The sequence below is a fragment of the Oncorhynchus clarkii genome, chromosome 30 (assembly GCF_045791955.1).
Source record: "Oncorhynchus clarkii lewisi isolate Uvic-CL-2024 chromosome 30, UVic_Ocla_1.0, whole genome shotgun sequence".
NCBI lineage: Eukaryota > Metazoa > Chordata > Actinopteri > Salmoniformes > Salmonidae > Oncorhynchus > Oncorhynchus clarkii.
Window position 1 is genome coordinate 48,393,169 of NC_092176.1, and position 18,928 is coordinate 48,412,096.

The window sequence follows — 18,928 nt, forward strand, 5'->3', positions numbered from 1 at the left end:
CTTCTCTAAGCACATATCAAAGCTGCAGACTAAAGTTAAATCTAGACTTGGTTTCTTCTATCGTAATCGCTCCTCCTTCACCCCAGCTGCCAAACTAATCTTGATTCAGATGACCATCCTACCCATGCTAGATTACGGAGACATCATTTATAGATCGGCAGGTAAGGGTGCTCTCGAGTGGCTAGATGTTCTTTACCATTCGGCCATCAGATTTGCCACCAATGCTCCTTATAGGACACATCACTGCACTCTATACTCCTCTGCAAGCTGGTCATCTCTGTATACCCTTAGCCAGCACAGTCTGTTCAGATTTAATGATAGCCACCATTACCATTGCTAGGTCGGGGGGATCCGAGTCTGTGTCAGGTGAACCCAAGGCTTCAGCAGAGGCCTGCTCCTTTGTGGCCGTTGTTGTTTCGACATTTTACGATTAAAAGGCCAACATTTTCAGAAAAAAAGCCAGATTAGTAAATTGGGTTCGATTCCAAATTAAATGTTACAAAATTAACACCGTGGGTGTCACGACTTCGGCTGAGGTCGGCTCCTCTCCTTGTTCGGGCGGCGTTAGGCTGTCGACTTCACCGGCTTTCTAGTCATCACCGATCCATGTTTCCTTTTTCCTTTTGTTTTGTCTTGATTATGCACACCTGATTTCTATTCCCTTATTATGTTCCTTATTTAACCTCTCGTCTACCTTTCTCTTTTGTCCGTGATTGTTTTGTGTTACCGTGTGTGTTGGAGGGTTTTCCCGATACGTGATGTTTCCTTGTTGGAGATATTCCGTTTTTTTTGTATTAATGTTTTGAGTAAAGACTTTTGTGTTTTTCCTCAAACCTGTGTCCTGCGCCTGACTCCGACAACGAACCCAGCACATTGTTACAGTGGGGGAGGTGATGGTCAAGTATTAATATAAATTGTTCGGAGCGCATCTTCATATGTTGCTGGTCACCAGCGCCCCCACAGCTAATTCTGTAGAAAATAGTAAATGAACAGTTGAACTCAGTAAATAACGATTGAGATCGGATTCCTCTGGAGTCGCCAGACACTATGGAGCTCGTTAAGAAACAAACACTGTTCACCAGGACTCAGGAATGAAGAACACATTTTAAGCTGCATTTTGATTAAAGCCTTAAATCAACGAAACAGGAAATAATGAACTGGGTTCAGAGAGTGGCATGGAGCAGAGAGCTCTGTCTGGATGTTTATTTCCAGGGACGACCCATGGACCACCCATGGACATGACCAAGTCACTTTGCGTCTGCTAAATGGCATATATTAATTGCCACAATGTCTTCAGATCTATCTTATTAGCATTGGTCCTGGATAGTTTTTAATTACTCTAACTTTTAGCGTCACAATTTTTCTATGCCCCTGCATGATGCCCCACCTCTAATCTCCTTACTGAAACTATTTCCCTGATAAACAGACACAATATACACTTTATATGCATCAGTATGTGGACACCCCATCATGCACTATATACAGTTGAAGTGTATATATAGTGTGTGTGTACAGTTGAAGTCAGAAGTTTACATACACCTTAGCCAAATACATTTAAACTTAGTTTTTCACAATTCCTGACATTTATTCCTCGTAAAAATTCCCTGTCTTAGGTCAGTTAGGATTACCACTTTATTTTAAGAATGTGAAATGTCAGAATAATAGCAGAGAGAATTATTTAGACCACACAAGCTCACAGAGCAGGACTGCCGAGTGCTGAAGCACCTAGTGATTAAAAATCGTCTGTCCTCAGCAACACTCACTACTGATTTCCAAACTACCTCTGGAAGCAACGTCAGCACAAGAACTGTTCGTCAGGAGCTTTATGAAATGGGTTTCCATTGCCAAGCAGCCGCACACAAGCCTAAGATCACCATGAGCAATGCCAAGCATCGGCTGGAGTGATGTGAAGCTCACCGCCATTAGACTCTGGAGCAGTGGAAACACGATCTCTGGAGTGATGAATCACGCTTAACCATCTGGCAGTCCGACGGATTAATCTGGGTTTAACAGATGCCAGGATAAAGCTACCTGGCCCAATGCATAGTGCCAACTGTAAAGCAGTTTGGTCATGTGTATTTCCCTCCAACACATATTTCTCTGCTCTTCAAAGGGATATCAGAGCGGAAGGGAGTCTGAAGTATCAGACAGCTCTATAGGGTATCTCTGTCTCTCTACTAGACGATGTCCGAGACCAAACTTACTGATGTGCAGATTTTGTATCCGACTCCGAAGTCGAAGCGACACTGTTCATCCATGGAGTAGTTGATCCCTGGCAGCTCCGGCAGCTGGGGCCAGTCGTGTTTGAACGGGTCGTCCAGGAGACAGTCGTACGAACTACGAGACACAAGAAGAGTTTCATTTCATTTTCAGAAATGTTGTTAATTTCATTTTTATTGTTTAACACTTGAACCGCTGTGACTCGAGGACCGCCCCAAGCTAAGAAGCAGTCATTCTGACTGCAACACTCTAAACGCATTCATCAAGGTGTTAGGTAACATTAGAATATAATTTTATTTTAATGTAAAATACCAACTGTTCAATAAATTGTACTTGTGGAGTGCCTTTTTTGCAACTATGAAACAGAAACCATGTGTGTTGGAACAAGGTAACAAAGATGCACAGTAAGCAAAATGTGAGGTCAAATAATGAAAACAGCACCGGTGGGTCGGCCCAATTGAGGTATTATGTACATATGTACATGAATGTATAGTTAAAGTGACTATGCATATATGATAAACAGAGTAGCAGCAGCGTAAAAAGAGGGGTTGGGGGGGGAGGGGCACACAATGCAAATAGTCCAGGTAGACTGAGTAGGTTGATTCAGGAGTCTTATGACTTGGGGGTAAAAAACTGTTGAGAAGCCTCTTGGTCCTAGACTTGGCACTCCGGTACCACTTGCCATGCGATAGCAGAGAGAACAGTCTATGACTAGGGTGGCTGGGGTCTTTGACAATTTTTAGGGCCTTCCTCTGACACCGCCTGGTGTAGAGGTCCAAGATGGCAGGAAGCTTGGCCCCAGTGATGTACTGGGCCGTATGCACTACCCTCTGTAGTGCCTTGCAGTCGAATGCCAAAGCAGTTGCCGTACCAGGCAGTGATGCAACCAGTCAGGATGCTCTCAATGTTGCAGCTGTAGAACCTTTTGAGGATCTCAGGACCCATGCAAATCTTTTTAGTTCCTGAGGGGGAAATAGGCTTTGTCGTGCCCTCTTTGTCTTTGTTTGGAATAGGATTAATTTCAGAGACAAATTATCATGTTTTTTTAGCAAAATGCAGTACATCTGCCTCCCTCTCAGATAAATAAGTAATACTGCTAGGTTTTACCAATGACTGTATCCATGATTGGACAAAGCCATTGATCAGGTGACACCATGCAAACGATGCTAAAAGATCCACATATGATGCAATCTTTATTGCACTCAACACTCCCTTTCCCACTGGGACAAAAGGAACACCTATGTGAGAATGCTATTCATTGACTACAGCTCAGCGTTCAACACAATAGTGCCCTCAAAGCTCATCACTAAGTTAAGGACCCTGGGATAAAACACCTCCCTCTGAAACCGGATCCTGGATTTCCTCACGGGCCGCCCCCAGGTGGTAAGCGTTGGTAACAACACATCCACCGCGCTGATCCTCAACACTGGGGCCCCTCAGAGGTATGTGCTCAGTCCTCTCCTGTACTCCCTGTTCACTCATGACTGCATGGACAGGCACGACTCCAACACCATCATTAAGTTTGCCAATGACACAACAGTGGTAGGCCTGATCACCGACAACGACAAGACAGCCTATAGGAAGGAGGTCAGAGACCTGGTCGTGTGGTGCCAGGACAAAGGAGATGATTGTGGACTACAGGAAAAGGAGGACCGAGCACATCCCCATTCTCATCGATGGGGCTGTAGTGGAGCAGGTTGAGAGCTACAAGTTCCTTGGTGTCCACATCACCAACAAACTAACATGGTCCAAGCACACCAAGACAGTCGTGAAGAGGGCACGACAAAATATTTTCCCCCTCGAGAGACTAAAAAGATTTGGCATGGGTCCTCAGATCATAAAAAAGGTTCTACAGCTGCACCATCGAGAGCATCCGGTTGCATCACTGCCTGGTATGGCAATTGCTCGGCCTCCGACCGCAAGGCACTACAGAGGGTAGTGAGTATGGCCCAGTACATCACTGGGGCAAAACTTCCTGCTATCCAGGACCACTCTACCAGGCGGTGTCAGAAGGCCCTAAAAATTGCCAAAGTCTCCAGCCACCCTAGTCATAGACTGTCCTCTCTGCTACCGCACGGCAAGTCTAGGTCCAAGAGGCTTCTTAACAGCTTCTACCCCCAAGCCATATAACACCTGAACAGCTAATCAAAGGGCTACCCAGACCCCTCTCTTACGCTGCTTCTACTCAACGTTTATTATCTATGCATAGTCACTTTAACTCTACCTCCATGTACATATTACCTCAATTACCCCGATTAACCGGTGCCCCCGCACATTGACTCTGTACCGGTACCCCCTGTATATAGCCTAGCTATTGTTATTTTACTGCTGATGTTTAATTATTTGTTACTTTTATTTTTACTTATATATTTTTTACTTAATCCTTGTTTTTAGTAAAACTTCTTAAAGCATTGTTGGTTAAGGGCTTGGAAGTAAGCATTTCACTCTAGGCAGAGTTACACAGAAAAAGCCATATCTCAGACTGGCCAATAAAGATAAAATAATAAGATGGGCAAAAGAACACAAACTGGACAGAGGAACTCTGCCTAGAAGGCCAGCATCCTTGAGTCGCTTCTTCACTGTTGACGTTGAGACTGGTGATTTGCGGGTCCTATTAAATGAAGCTGCCAGTTGAGGACTTGTGAGGTGACTTGTAATGGTAATACTGTAAGTCTCAGTAGAGTACAGTCCCATGTTAGTACTGTAAACTTTCAGAAGACTACCGTATTGTGGTCATTTGTAAAATCTTAGTAGAGTACAGTACCATGGTAGTCTTGCACTTTTCCTACAAGCACAGAATTTGCTGATAACTGTTTTGAGGAAAATCTAACTTACTACAACTGTGATATGTGGTTGTCTGAACTTAAGATGAATGCACTTAGTAGTATATCAATTCTAATACTTATAGTAGTAGTAAATACATATGGTTAGTAATAGTCATAGTAAAGTAATATTATTTGTATTATTAATAGTAATATTAATAGTAATATTGTAGTAATAGTAAAGTGATGTAATAGTAAAGAAATAATACTAGTAACATAGTAATAGTAAAATGATTAGCTTTAGTACCCGTACAGTAATAGTTTTAATAATAGTAATAGTATTGTTTTAGTAACAGTAAAGTACTAGTAACAATATTAGTTTTAGTAACAGTAAAGTAAAAGTAATAATATTAGTTTTAGTAACAGTAAAGTAATAGTATTAGTTATAATAACAGCAATAGTAAAAGTATCAGTTATAGTAACAGTAAAGTAATAGTATTAGTTTTAGTAACAGTAAAGTAATAGTAATAGTATTAGTTATAATAACAGCAATAGTAAAAGTATCAGTTATAGTAACAGTAAAGTAATAGTATTAGTTTCAGTAACAGTAAAGTAATAGTAATAGTATTAGTTATAATAACATCAATAGTAAAAGTATCAGTTATAGTAACAGTAAAGTAATAGTAGTAGTGTTGTTTGTTTTAGTAACAGTAAAGTAATAGTATTGTTTTAGTAACAGTAAAGTAATAGTACACGTATTAGTGATAGTATTAATATTAGTAATGGTAGAGTAAATGTAACGTACTAGTAAAGTAACAATACTTGTAAAAGTAGGTTAATAGAAGGTAACCTACTGTATATATCTCTTGAGCTCCTGTCCACTACACATGGACCAGTGGTATCGGTGGAAGGCAGCTTGAACCAGTGGAGCCATCACACTCCCCATGGCTGTCTCGTCCCCACAACGATTACCCTGACCATCATGCTCCATACCCAGCCTTTACACACACAAGAAAGAGAAAGAGAGAGAGAGAGTTAGGGACGTTGTCATGGACGTTGATTCCTAATAAGATTTAATTTGACTTAGATAATATATGTTACCTGTCCAGCTCCTCTGGGTTCCCCACTACCTCTCCAGCTCCCCACTACCTCTCCAGCTCCTCTGGGTTCCCCACTACCTCTCCAGCTCCCCACTACCTCTCCAGCTCCTCTGGGTTCCCCACTACCTCTCCAGCTCCCCACTACCTCTCCAGCTCCTCTGGTGTCCCTATGGCCTGCCGCTCTACGGCCTGCCGCTCTACGGCCTGCCGCTCCATGGCCTGCCGCTCTATGGATGTTATGTCAGATTGACGTAATTCGGGAGGAGGCAGGACATGATGTAATATCATAAGGAGGAGAGGCTGTAGAACAGATGGGCCTGTCTCTGAAAGGTGGTTGATGCTAACGTCAGATCACAGAGGAGCCAACTGAACACAAAACCACTGAATAGATTATGGGAAACATTCTATTCCCACACTATGGAACCTCGAACCGCTCCCGTGTAAACACACACACATACACACAGATAATCAGAATTTACACATGTCCGGTCTCGTGGGCGACAACGAAGGCAGAGGAGAATCCATCCTCATGGTTCAGCGTGCAGCTCCGGACTGTATGGCACATGCCTGTTACGGGGGCGTAGCCTGGAGAAGAGAGAAATCATTCTACAGTGAGGTAGATATGGTGAAAGAGAGAGGAGAGAAATCATTCTACATTGAGGTAGATATGGTGAAAGAGAGAGGAGAGAAATCATTCTACATTGAGGTAGATATGGTGAAAGAGAGATGAGCGAATGCTGAAATGCTGAAACACAGAATAAAACATTGAATAAAAGTCCCATGATGGTAGTCCCATGATGGACTGCCCATTACCGCTCTCTATCCTTTTGTCATTTCTCTCTGGTGCCGTTCGGGCAATTTAAAGTATTGATTGGGGACATATTTGTGGAGGAATGTAACTGTTTGTCTTGGTGATTTGTGATGTTTAATTTGCAATAACAGTAGTTGCAAAGAAAAAGCCATATTTCAAACTGGTCAATAAAAAGAAAAGATTAAGATGGGCAAAAGAACACAGACACTGGACAGAGGAACTCTGCCTAGAAGGCCAGCATCCTTGAGTCGCCTCTTCACTGTTGACGTTGAGAATGGGGATTTGCAGGTAATATTTGATGAAGCTGCCAGTTGAGGACTTGTGAGGCATCTGTTTCTCAAACTAGACACTCTAATGTACTTGTCCTCTTGCTCAGTTGTGCACCGGGGCCTCCCAGTCCTTTATATTCTGGTTAGGGCCAGTTCGCGCTGTTCTGTGAAAGGAGTAGTAGACAGTGTTGTACGAGATCTTCAGTTTATTGGCATTTTCTCTCTAGGAATAGCCTTCATTTTTCAGAACAAAAATAGACTGAAAAGTTTCAGAAGAAACTCGTTTCTGGACATTTTGAGCCTGTAATCGAACCCACGAATGCCGACGCTCCAGATACTCAACTCGTCTACTGAAGGCCAGTTTTATTGCTTCTTTAATCAGGACAACAGTTTTCAGCTGTGCTAACATAATTGCAAAAGTTTTTTATTTTATTTTTACCCCAATTTCGTGGTATCCAATTGTTTTAGTAGCTACTATCTTGTCTCATCGCTACAACTGCCGTACGGGCTCGGGAGAGACGAAGGTTGAAAGTCATGCGTCCTGCTTCTTAACACAGCGCGCATCCAACCCGGAAGCCAGCCACACCAATGTGTCAGAGGAAACACCGTGCACCTGGCAACCTTGGTTAGCGTGCACTGCGCCCGGCCTGCCACATCGCTCACTACAGGTGAGCGATGAGACAAGGATATCCCTACCGGCCAACCCCTTCCTAACCCGGACGACACTAGGCCAATTGTGCGTCGCCCCAAGGACGCGGCCGGTTACGACAGAGCCTGGGCGTGAACCCAGAGTCTCTGGTGGCACAGCTGGCGCTGCAGTACAGCGCCCTTAACCACCCGGGAGGCCGCAAAAGGGTTTTCTAATGATCAATTAGCCTTTTAAAATGCTCAACTTGGATTAGCTAACACAACGTGCCATTGGAACATGTCTACACTATTTTTGATTAATTTGATGTTATTTTAATAGACAAAAAAAGTGTTTTGTTTTTTGTGACCCCAAACGTTTGAATGGTAGTGTATATAAACCCAGCAAAAAAAGGAACGTCCTCTCACTGTTAACTGCGTTTATTTTCAGCAAACTTAACTTGTGTAAATATTTATATGAACATAACAATATTCAACAACTGAGACATAAACTGAACAAGTTCCACAGACATGTTGTCACGACAAAGGTAACTCCTCTCCCTGTTCAGGCGGTGCTCAGCGCTCGGCGTCGCCGGTTTACTAGCCGCCACCGATCCCTTTTTCCCTTTCTGGTTGTTTTGTCTGTGTTCCTTTTCACACCTGGTTTCATTTGCATGTATTTATTTGTGTGTATATAGGGCACCTGTTGCCTGCCTTAATTCGTGCAGGATTAAGCTTGTGTGTATTTGCGCTCTATTATCTTTGATGTTTATTGTTTTCGCTATTACGCACGTGTAGTTAAGTTTGCGTTTAGCACGAGTTTCTGTATTGTTTTCACTACAGAATTATCTTTGAAAGACAGGGTCCTGAAAAAGGGACGTTTCCTTTTTTGCTGATTTTATATACACACACAGTAACGGTCAAAAGTTTTAGATCACCTACTCATTGAAGGGGTTTTCTTTCATTTTTACATAGTAGAATTATAATAAAGACATCAACACTATGAAATAACACACATGGAATCATGTAGTAGGCAAAAAATGTGTTAAACAAATCAAAATATATTTTATATTCTTCAAATTGCCACCCTTTGCCTTGATGACAGGTTTCAATTAACAGATGTGCCTTCTTAAATGTTAAGTGTGTGTGGGATTTCATTTCCTCTTAATGTGTTTGAGCCAATTAGTTGTGTTAAGGTAGGGGTGGTATACAGAGGATAGCTCAATCTGGTAAAATACCAAGCCCATATTATGGCAAGAACAGCTCAAATAAGCAAAGAGAAATGACAGTCCATCATTACTTTAAGACATGAAGGTTAGTCAATACGGAACATTTCAAGAACTTTGAAAGTTTCTTCAAGTGCAGTCGCAAAAACCATCAAGCGCTAAGATGAAACTGGCTCTCATGAGGACCGCCACAGGAAAGGAAGCTGCAGAGGATAAGCTCATTAGAGTTGCCAGCCTCAGAAATTGAATCAGTTCAAGTAACCGACACATCTCAACGTCAACTGTTCAGAGGAGACTTTGTGAATCAGGCCTTCATGGTTGAATTGCTGCAAAGAAACCACTACTAAAGGACACCAATAAAAGAAGAGACTTGCTTGGGCCAAGAAACATGAGTAATGGACATTTGACCGGTGGGAATGTGTCCTTTGGTCTGGAGTCCAATTTGGAGATTTTTGGTTCCAACCTCCGTGTCTTTATAATACGTGTGTGGGTGAACGGATGATCTCTGCATGTGTGGTTCCCACTGTAAAGCATGGAGGAGGTGTGATGGTGTGGGTGTGCTTTGCTGATGACACTGTCGGTGATTGAATTAGAATTCAAGGCACACTTTAACCAGCATGGCTACAACAGCATTCTGCAGCGATATGCCATCGCATCTGGTATGCACTTAGTGGGACTATTATTTGTTTTTCAACAGAACAATGACCCAACACACCTCCAGGCTGTGTAAGGGCTATTTTACTAAGAAAGAGAGTGATTGAGTACTTCATCAGAAGACCTGGCCTTCCGAATCACCCGACCTCAACCCAATTGAGATGGGTTGGGGTGAGTTGGACCACAGAGTGAAGGAAAAGAAGCCAACGAGTGCTCAGCATATGTGGGAACTCCTTCAAGACTGTTGGAAAAGCATTCCTCATTAAGCTGGTTGAGGGAATGCCAAGAGTGTGCAAAGCTGTCATCAAGGCAAAGGGTGGCTACTTTGAAGAATTTGAAATGTAAATATATATTGTCGCCAGAGGTAGCCTGACTGCCATTAGGTACTGAGATGAGATCCTCAGACCCCTTGTGAGACCGTATGCTAGTGCGGTTGGCCCTGGGTTCCTCCTAATGCAAGACAATGCTAGACCTCATGTGGCTGGAGTGTGTCAGCAGTTCCTGCAAGAGGAAGGCATTGATGCTATGGACTGGCCTGCCCGTTCCCCAGACCTGAATCCAATTGAGCACATCTGGGACATCATGTCTCGCTCCATCCACCAACAGTTGCACCACAGACTGACCAGGAGCATGCCCAGGCGTTGTAGGGAGGTCATACAGGCACGTGGAGGCCACACACACTACTGAGCCTCATTTTGACTTGTTTTAAGGACATTACATCAAAGTTGGATCAGCCTGTAGTGTAGTTTTCCACTTTAATTTTGAGTGTGACTCCACATCCAGACCTCCATGGGTTGATAAATTTGATTTCCATTGATAATTTTTGTGTGATTTTGTTGTCAGCACATTCAACTATGTAAAGAAAAAAGTATTTAATAAGAATATTTCATTCATTCAGATCTAGGATGTGTTATTTTAGTGTTCCCTTTCTTTTTTTGAGCAGTGTAGTTATCTTTATGGTAGGGAACAATTTGTTTATGCAAACTGATGTGCATCTACCAGAGCCAAGATATCCTGTGGCGTGCCAAAGGGTTCGATAATTGGACCTTTGTTATTCGTAATCTATATCAATGACCTCACTGCTGGGTCTTCTACCGTACTTCCCCTTCTCTCTTTGCTGATGATACCAATTAGATTTTATCACACAAGAATCTTGACTCACAAATTAATGTAGCCAACTCAGGCATAGCCACAGTTTCTGAATGGTTCCAGATAAACAATTTATCTTCAAATGTTTAAAAAAAGTACATATACCTCCTACCTACACAAATTACTCATCATACAATATACAATTGCAAGACTAGCCACCTCAAATTACCCGGTTCCATCTGCAAGTTTGTTTAAGAAACTAATTATATTGTCTATTTACGACATTAATGTCCTCCAATTATGCCCTTTCATCTACAAATACTCATACCTCCCAGACAGTTTACCTAAACCCTTCAATGGATTCTTCCAGGTTAATTCTGAAATGCATCTACACAACAAAAGACACTGCGATAACCATCACCCTCCATACTGCTGCACCTCACATAGTCATTTCTCTATTGGATATAGAGCTACCATACTCTGAAATTATTATCTTCACATTACCAAACATCATTATCCCTCAATAACTTCAAGAAAAGACTGGAGGTCAGCCTGACTACTCAGTAATCTCCCCCATATAACTCTCACACACTCACATCCACACGCACATGTAAACAAAACATATACAGTTGATTATTTTTGTGATTGCTGGTGAATTCATTTACACATTAATAATTAGCAGTTTTTGTTATTTGTATTTGTATTTATTATGGATCTCCATTAGTTCCTGCCAAGGCAGCAGCTACTCTTCCTGGGGTTTATTATGGATCCCCGTTAGTTCCTGCCAAGGCAGCAGCTACTCTTCCTGGGGTTTATTATGGATCTCCATTAGTTCCTGCCAAGGCAGCAGCTACTCTTCCTGGGGTTTATTATGGATCCCCGTTAGTTCCTGCCAAGGCAGCAGCTACTCTTCCTGGGGTTTATTATGGATCTCCATTAGTTCCTGCCAAGGCAGCAGCTACTCTTCCTGGGGTTTATTATGGATCTCCATTAGTTCCTGCCAAGGCAGCAGCTACTCTTCCTAGGGTTTATTATAGATCCCCATTAGTTCCTGCCAAGGCAGCAGCTACTCTTCATGGGGTTTATTATGGATCCCCATTAGCTGCTGCCTTGTCAGGAACTACTCTTCCTGGGGTTTATTATAGATCCCCAATAGTATTTTTTTTAAATCATATTACTCCTGTGCTAGCCTCCCTACACTGGCTTCCTGTCAAGGCAAGGGCTGATTTCAAAGTTTTACTGCTAACCTACAAAGCATTACATGGGCTTGCTCCTACCTATGATTGAGTGTAGTCTGACCCAGGGGTGTGAAGGTGAATGGAAAGGCACTGGAGCGACGAACCACCCTTGCTGTCTCTGCCTGGCCGGTTCCCCTCTCCACTGGGACTCTCTGCCTCAAACCCTATTACAGGGGCTGAGTCACTGACTTTACTGGTGCTCTTCCATGCCGTCCCTAGGAGGGGTGTGTCACTTGAGTGTGTTGAGTCACTGACGTGATCTTCCTGTCCGGGTTGGCGCCCCCCTCGGGTTCGTTCCGTGGGGGAGATATTCGTGGGCTATACTCGGCCTTGTCTCAGGGTAGTAAGTTGGTGGTTGAAGATATTCTTCTAGTGGTGTGAGGGCTGTGCTTTGGCAAAGTGGGTGGGGTTATATACTGCCTGTTTGGCCCTGCTTGGGGGTATCATCGGAGGGGGCCACAGTGTCTCCAAACCCCTCCTGTCTCAGTCTCCAGTATTTATGCTGCAGTAGATTATGTGTCGGTGGCTAGGGTCAGTCTGTCTGAGTATTTCTCCTGTCTTATCCGGTGTCCTGTGTGAATTTAAGTATGCTAATTTTCTCTTTTTCTCTCTTTATCTCTCTTTCTCTCAGAGGACCTGAGCCCTAGGACCATGCCTCAGGACTACCTGGTGTCCCCAGTCCACCTGGTCATGCTACTGCGCCAATTTCAACTGTTCTGCCTGTGGCTATGGAACCTGTTCACCGGACGTGCTACTCTGTCCCGGACCTGCTGTTTTGGACTCTCTCTACCACACCTGCTGTCTCTAACTCTGAATGATCGGCTATGAAAAGCCAGCTGACATTTACTCCTGAGGGGCTGACCTGTTGCACCCTCTACAACCACTGTGATTATTATAATCTGACCCTGCTGGTCATCTATGAACGTTTGAACATCTTGGTCATGTACTGTTATAATCTTTGGTGCAAACAAATAAATACAAAATAAATGGATAACTTGGTATGAAAAATGAGAGCCTGAAACTATAAATGTTGGTGGAAGATACAACAGACTGTTCTTCAGAGCAACTCTGGTATAACAAATGAATCCAGCATGTCTAAAATCAAATACAACTGTGATCACCAGGTTGACTAGCTAACACCTCTGTTGGGCACATTCAACAACTAGCAAATATAGTTAAACATCAAATAGTGCAACTGGCTGCTTCAACAAATAGTACTAAGAGTAACATTAGGAGGGCTTCTTCAAACACTATGTGACTTAACGTTTTCAGAACACTGCAGGCCCGGTAGGGAGCTGGAATGAAGTCAGTAAGACTGACAGGAGGAGGAAGCAGTACACATGGGGTAATCCTGGACCAACCCTACATTCCAGGGGGTTAGAGGTACGGGTTAGGGTCAGAGTTAGGGACCAGGGGTCGTGGTCTTACCCTGCATGCCTGTGGGTCCAAAGCCCTGTCTGGTCAGGAAGATGGCGTGATCATGGTGCTCAGAATGGTCATGGTCTGCCTTCTGCTGAACGAACGCCCAGCGACACACGTTCTCCAGACTCCTGGACGGGTTCCCTCGTTCTATCAGGCTGATGGACTGACAGGACAGACAAACTGTTAGAACCTGATAGCATGGTGTTAGCAACACCAAGGTCATGGGTTCAATTCCCTCAAGAATCACAAACACATGCTGTAACCAGTAGTGGTGCATGGGTAAAATCACTGGGGAAGCCAAGACCCCCCTAAAAAGACATATTACAACATGTGTGTTGTGATAATTGTGTTCTCTATAACCTGTTAATTTATATGCCTTGACACCGTGATATATAGGCCTAAAGGCAGAGACAATAAATGGCAGAATAAATTAAACCACACCTTTGGTTCATCACAAAACTGGATAGCAACATCTGTCCATTGAAGTCCACAAAGCATATTGACTCACCCAGAAATACCGCCCCCCTCTCTTTCATGACTCTGTCATACAGTACACACTTCTAGTTTTTGTTGTCCTAGGCTACCTGACTAAACTGCTTGCTCGCTAGGCTAATTTCCTTGGGGCAACGGTGCCCCAGGCCAGCTAGTTAACATTAGCCTATTACATCAAGCAACATTTTGAACTTCCATCCTCTCAGACCAGGGGCACAATGCATGAATTTATGGTTGGATCAGAATTGTCATTAAAATCATTGGCGAGTACGGAGAATTAAGTAAAACCACAAATCCCTATCTCCATCTATGGGTAATTTAGGAAAGGGACCATTTTAGCTAGTTAACTAGCTATTGGAGGCCAATGACACAACGAGATGCAACAATTCAATTTTTTTTGGTAAATTACATTTGGCTTGTGATTGGAGTGAAGCCAAATCCAAACTGGCTTCCCTTGACACATTTGTTTTGATAAATTAAGCTCACTCAGTTTAGCTCAATGCTGATTGACTAATATTAATATGTTGTCAAGGAAGGCCAAATGCTCGCTGGTTTCTCTTGTATTCAATGCCACGGGCAGCAACAATGTCATACTCTTTTTGACCAGATAGCATCAGATAGATGGCCAACACATACTGAGACAGAGGGGCGCTGTTTCGCTAGCTCGGATGCTTTCTCCAGTAAGATACATTCAGCCTTTTCCGAATTGAAGGACAACTATGAAACACATTTTTTTTGTGGAAGCCTGGCTTCCCTTGGCATCCATGAATACACACCACTGGCTGTAACTGTATGTACTCACTGTACTGGATATAATAATTGTGGATAGAATACTATTCTAAGTGGTATCCTATTTAGAGCTTTATCGAAGCGGTATCTTTAAAGCCTACCTTAGCATAGCCCAGCATGATCATCCTCACCAACACCACATTAATATGGACTCCTAGAGACTCATCGTGGTAGATCTCATTCACCTGAAACAAACAGCAAGACAGGATCGAAAACATATGGCAAGACAGGACTGAAACACTCGGCAAGACAGGACTGAAACACTCGGCAAGACAGGACTGAAACACTCGGCAAGACAGGACTGAAACACTCGGCAAGACAGGACTGAAACACTCGGCAAGACAGGACTGAAACACTCGGCAAGACAGGACTGAAACACTCTGCAAGACATGACTGAAATACTCAGCAAGACAGAACTGAAACAGATTGTAAGACAGGACTGAAACACACAGCAATACAGGACGGAAACAGGCAGTCAGACAGTAAGACAGTATTGAAACAGACGGCAATATGGTATTGAAATAGATAGTAAGACAGTATTGAAACAGACAGGAAGACAAAGACAGTTAGACAGCGAGTCGATGCGTGAGGAGGAGACAATTAATTGAATACAAAGTCTCTCTCCTTCACATCTTCTTTATTTTATTTCACCTTTATTTAACCAGGTAGGCTAGTTGAGAACACCTTTATTTAACCAGGTAGGCTAGTTGAGAACACCTTTATTTAACCAGGTAGGCTAGTTGAGAACACCTTTATTTAACCAGGTAGGCTAGTTGAGAACACCTTTATTTAACCAGGTAGGCTAGTTGAGAACACCTTTATTTAACCAGGTAGGCTAGTTGAGAACACCTTTATTTAACCAGGTAGGCTAGTTGAGAACACCTTTATTTAACCAGGTAGGCTAGTTGAGAACACCTTTATTTAACCAGGTAGGCTAGTTGAGAACACCTTTATTTAACCAGGTAGGCTAGTTGAGAACACCTTTATTTAACCAGGTAGGCTAGTTGAGAACAAGTTCTCATTTACAACTGCGACCTGGCCAAGATAAAGCAAAGCAGTGCGACACAAACAACACAGAGTTACACATGGAATAAACAAACATACAGTCAATGATACAGTATAAAAAGTCTATATACAGTGTGTGCAAATGAAGTAAGATAAGGGAGGTATGGCAATAAATAGGCCATGGTGGCTAAGTAATTACAACATACCAATTAAACACTGGAGTGATAGATGTGCAGAAGATGAATGTGCAAGTAGAGACACTGGGGTGCAAAGGAGCAAGAAATATAAATAAATACAGTATGGGGATGAGGTAGTTGGGTGGGATATTTAGAGATGGGCTATGTACAGGTGCAGTGATATGTGAGCTGCTCTGACAGCTGGTGCTTAAGGTTAGTGAGGGAGATATGAGTCTCCAGCTTCAGTGATTTTTGCAGTTCGTTCCAGTCATTGGCAGCAGAGAACTGGAAGGCAAGGCGGCCAAAGGAGGAATCGGCTTTGGGGGATGACCAGTGAGATATACCTGCTGGAGCGTGTGCTACGAGTGGGTGCTAATATGGTGACCGGTGAGCTGAGATAAGGCGGGGCTTTACCTAGCAAAGACTTGTAGATGACCTGGAGCCAGTGGGCTTGGCGACGAGTATGAAGCGAGGGCCAGCCAACGAGAGCGTACAGGTCGCAGTGAAGCTCGTCTGAAGGTTAGTTAACACAGTGTCCAAAGAAGGGCCAGAGGTATACAGAATGGTGTCTCTCTGCGTAGAGGTGGATCAGATAATCACTAGCAGCAAGAGCAACATCATTGATGTATACAGAGAAGAAAGTCGGCCTGAGAATTGAACCGTGTGGCACCCCCATAGAGACCGTCAGAGGTCCGGACAACAGCCCCTCCGATTTGACACACTGAACTCTATCAGAAAAGTAGTTGGTGAACCAGGTGAGGCAGTCATTTGAGAAACCAAGGGTATTGAGTCTGCTGATAAGAATGTGGGGACTGACCGAGTCGAAAGCCTTGGCCAGGTCGATGAATATGGCTGCACAGTAATGTCTTGCAGCTCTTTCAGAACAACAGCTATCTGGATTTGGGTGAAGGAGAAGTGAGGGGAGGCTTGGGCAGTTGATCGGGGTAGGGGTAGCCAGGTGGAAAGCATGGCCAGCCGTAGAAAAATGCTTACTAAAATTCTTCATTATAGTGGATTTATCGGTGGTGACAGTGTTTCCTAGCCTCAGTGCAGTTGGCAGCTGGGAGGATGTGCACGTATTCTCCATGGACTTTACAGTGTCCCAGAACTTTTTTGAGTTTGTGCTACAGGATGCAAATTTCTGTTTTAAAAAGATAGGAAAGCTAAAGCTAACTGCCAGTGTATATTGGTTCCTAACTTCCTCGAAAAGTTGCATATCAAGGGGGCTATTCGATGCTAATGCAGTACGCCACAGGATGTTTTTGTGCTTGTCAAGGGCAGTCACGTCTGGAGTGAACCAAGGGCTATATCTGTTCCTGTTATAGCCTCCTCGTGCGGAGTCTCCTTGTGTGGTTAGACCAGTCGTGATGGATTAGGAGGGTTAAGTGTAGCAAAGAGGTCCAGTCCAATTGGCAAAATAGGTATAGTGGCCCAAGAAATTGGCCGATGGATCTCTTCAGCTAACAGTCCGATATTCTCTAGACAGCAAGCGGGCCGCAGCTAGCATGCTAGCAGATGGACATTCAGGGGACGCCGCGATGTAGGAGCCAGTTGAATCACCCCTTCGGACAGATTACGTAGGTAGTCCAGTCGTGAAGGAGCACTGTACCGGCAGTAAAAGGGGTCCAGGCCTATTGGCAAAATAGGTATTGTAGCCCAGGAGTGGCTGATGGACCTCTTCAGCTAGCCGGGAAATTGGCCTAGCATGGGCTAGCTCCAGGCTAATTGGTGTTTGCTTCGGGACAGAGACGTTAGCTAGCTATCAGCGATGATCCAGGTGAAAAGGTCCAGAGCTTGCGGTAGGTATCCGGGGATATGGAGAGAAAATAGGTCCGGTATGCTCTGGTTTGAGTCGCGTTGTACAAAGTGGCAAGAGCTTTCCGAGCTAAGGTTAGCTGATGACCGCTAGCAGTGGTTAGCTGACTACTAGCTAGTAGCTAGTGAGCTGGCTAGTTTCTGTTGGGGGATTCCGGTTCAGAAGTAAAGAAAAATACCTTGGGAAAAAAGTAGATCCACACAACATTGGGAGAGGTTGCAGGAGAGTAGTTTGAAGTTGAGGTTTAGAAAAAGATAAAAAAAGATATGCGAAGAAAAATATATAAATATAAATATAAATATATATATATATATATATATATAAATATATATAAATATAAATATATAAATATATAAAGATATATACATGGGGATATATACACTCTGATGACCCAGAGTTCTGCCCTACAGGGGTACTGACATTATTATTATATTTCTGTACATTGTATGATGAACAGTGGAGCACACTGAGAATCCACTTTGCCTCACACCTCTGGTCTCTTCTGTAGGTGAGAAGAGAAGCTAGACAATGTAATGGCTGGATGACACCTCTCGCATCAGTACACACAGGTTTAGGGAGGTTCAGAGAGATTCAGACAGGTTTAGAGAGGTGCAGAGAGATTCAGACAGGTAGAGTTTATTTAAAAACATCACACATGGCAACATAGGAAAAGCAGCATGTATCAGAGAGACAAAGAGATAGACAGAGCTACATGGGACAAGCAACACGTAGAGTGCATTCAGAAATAATTCAGACCCCTTGACTTTTCCACATTTTGTTACGTTACAACTTTATTCTAAAATATATTAAATTGTTTTTTTCCTCATCAATCTACACACAATACCCCATAATGACAAAGCAAAAAACTGAAATATCACAATTACATACATATTCAGACCATTTACTCAGTACTTTGTTGAAGCACCACCAACCTATCGATGTCTAATAATAATCATAGAGAATTTCAAAAATAATTTTTCTACGGCTGGCCATGCTTTCCACCTGGCTACCCCTACCCCGATCAACTTCCCAAGCCTCCCCTCGCTTCTCCTTCACCCAAAATGTTCTGAAAGAGCTGCAAAATCTGGACCCCTACAAATCAGCTGGGCTAGACAATCTGGACCCTCTCCCATAACCCATAAAGATTGGAAAGCTGCAACGGTGATCCCCCTCTTTAAAGGGGGTGGCACTCTAAACCCAAAATGTTACAGACCAATATCCATCCTGCCCTGCCT

At 43.3% G+C, this 18,928-nt stretch overlaps 1 protein-coding gene across 1 annotated transcript in view; it reads right to left on the bottom strand.

The window, feature by feature from the left end:
* LOC139389572 (ADAM metallopeptidase with thrombospondin type 1 motif, 3) overlaps positions 1 to 18,928 on the bottom strand; it is a 187,995-nt gene that overhangs the window by 109,622 nt on the left and 59,445 nt on the right. The window contains exons 6-10 of the mRNA XM_071136391.1: positions 14,798 to 14,881; positions 13,422 to 13,578; positions 6,562 to 6,667; positions 5,837 to 5,980; positions 2,205 to 2,337 (exon numbers count right to left, since the gene is read on the bottom strand). Coding sequence (XP_070992492.1) covers positions 2,205 to 2,337; positions 5,837 to 5,980; positions 6,562 to 6,667; positions 13,422 to 13,578; positions 14,798 to 14,881 — 624 coding nt within the window. The remainder of the gene's footprint in view (positions 1 to 2,204; positions 2,338 to 5,836; positions 5,981 to 6,561; positions 6,668 to 13,421; positions 13,579 to 14,797; positions 14,882 to 18,928) is intronic.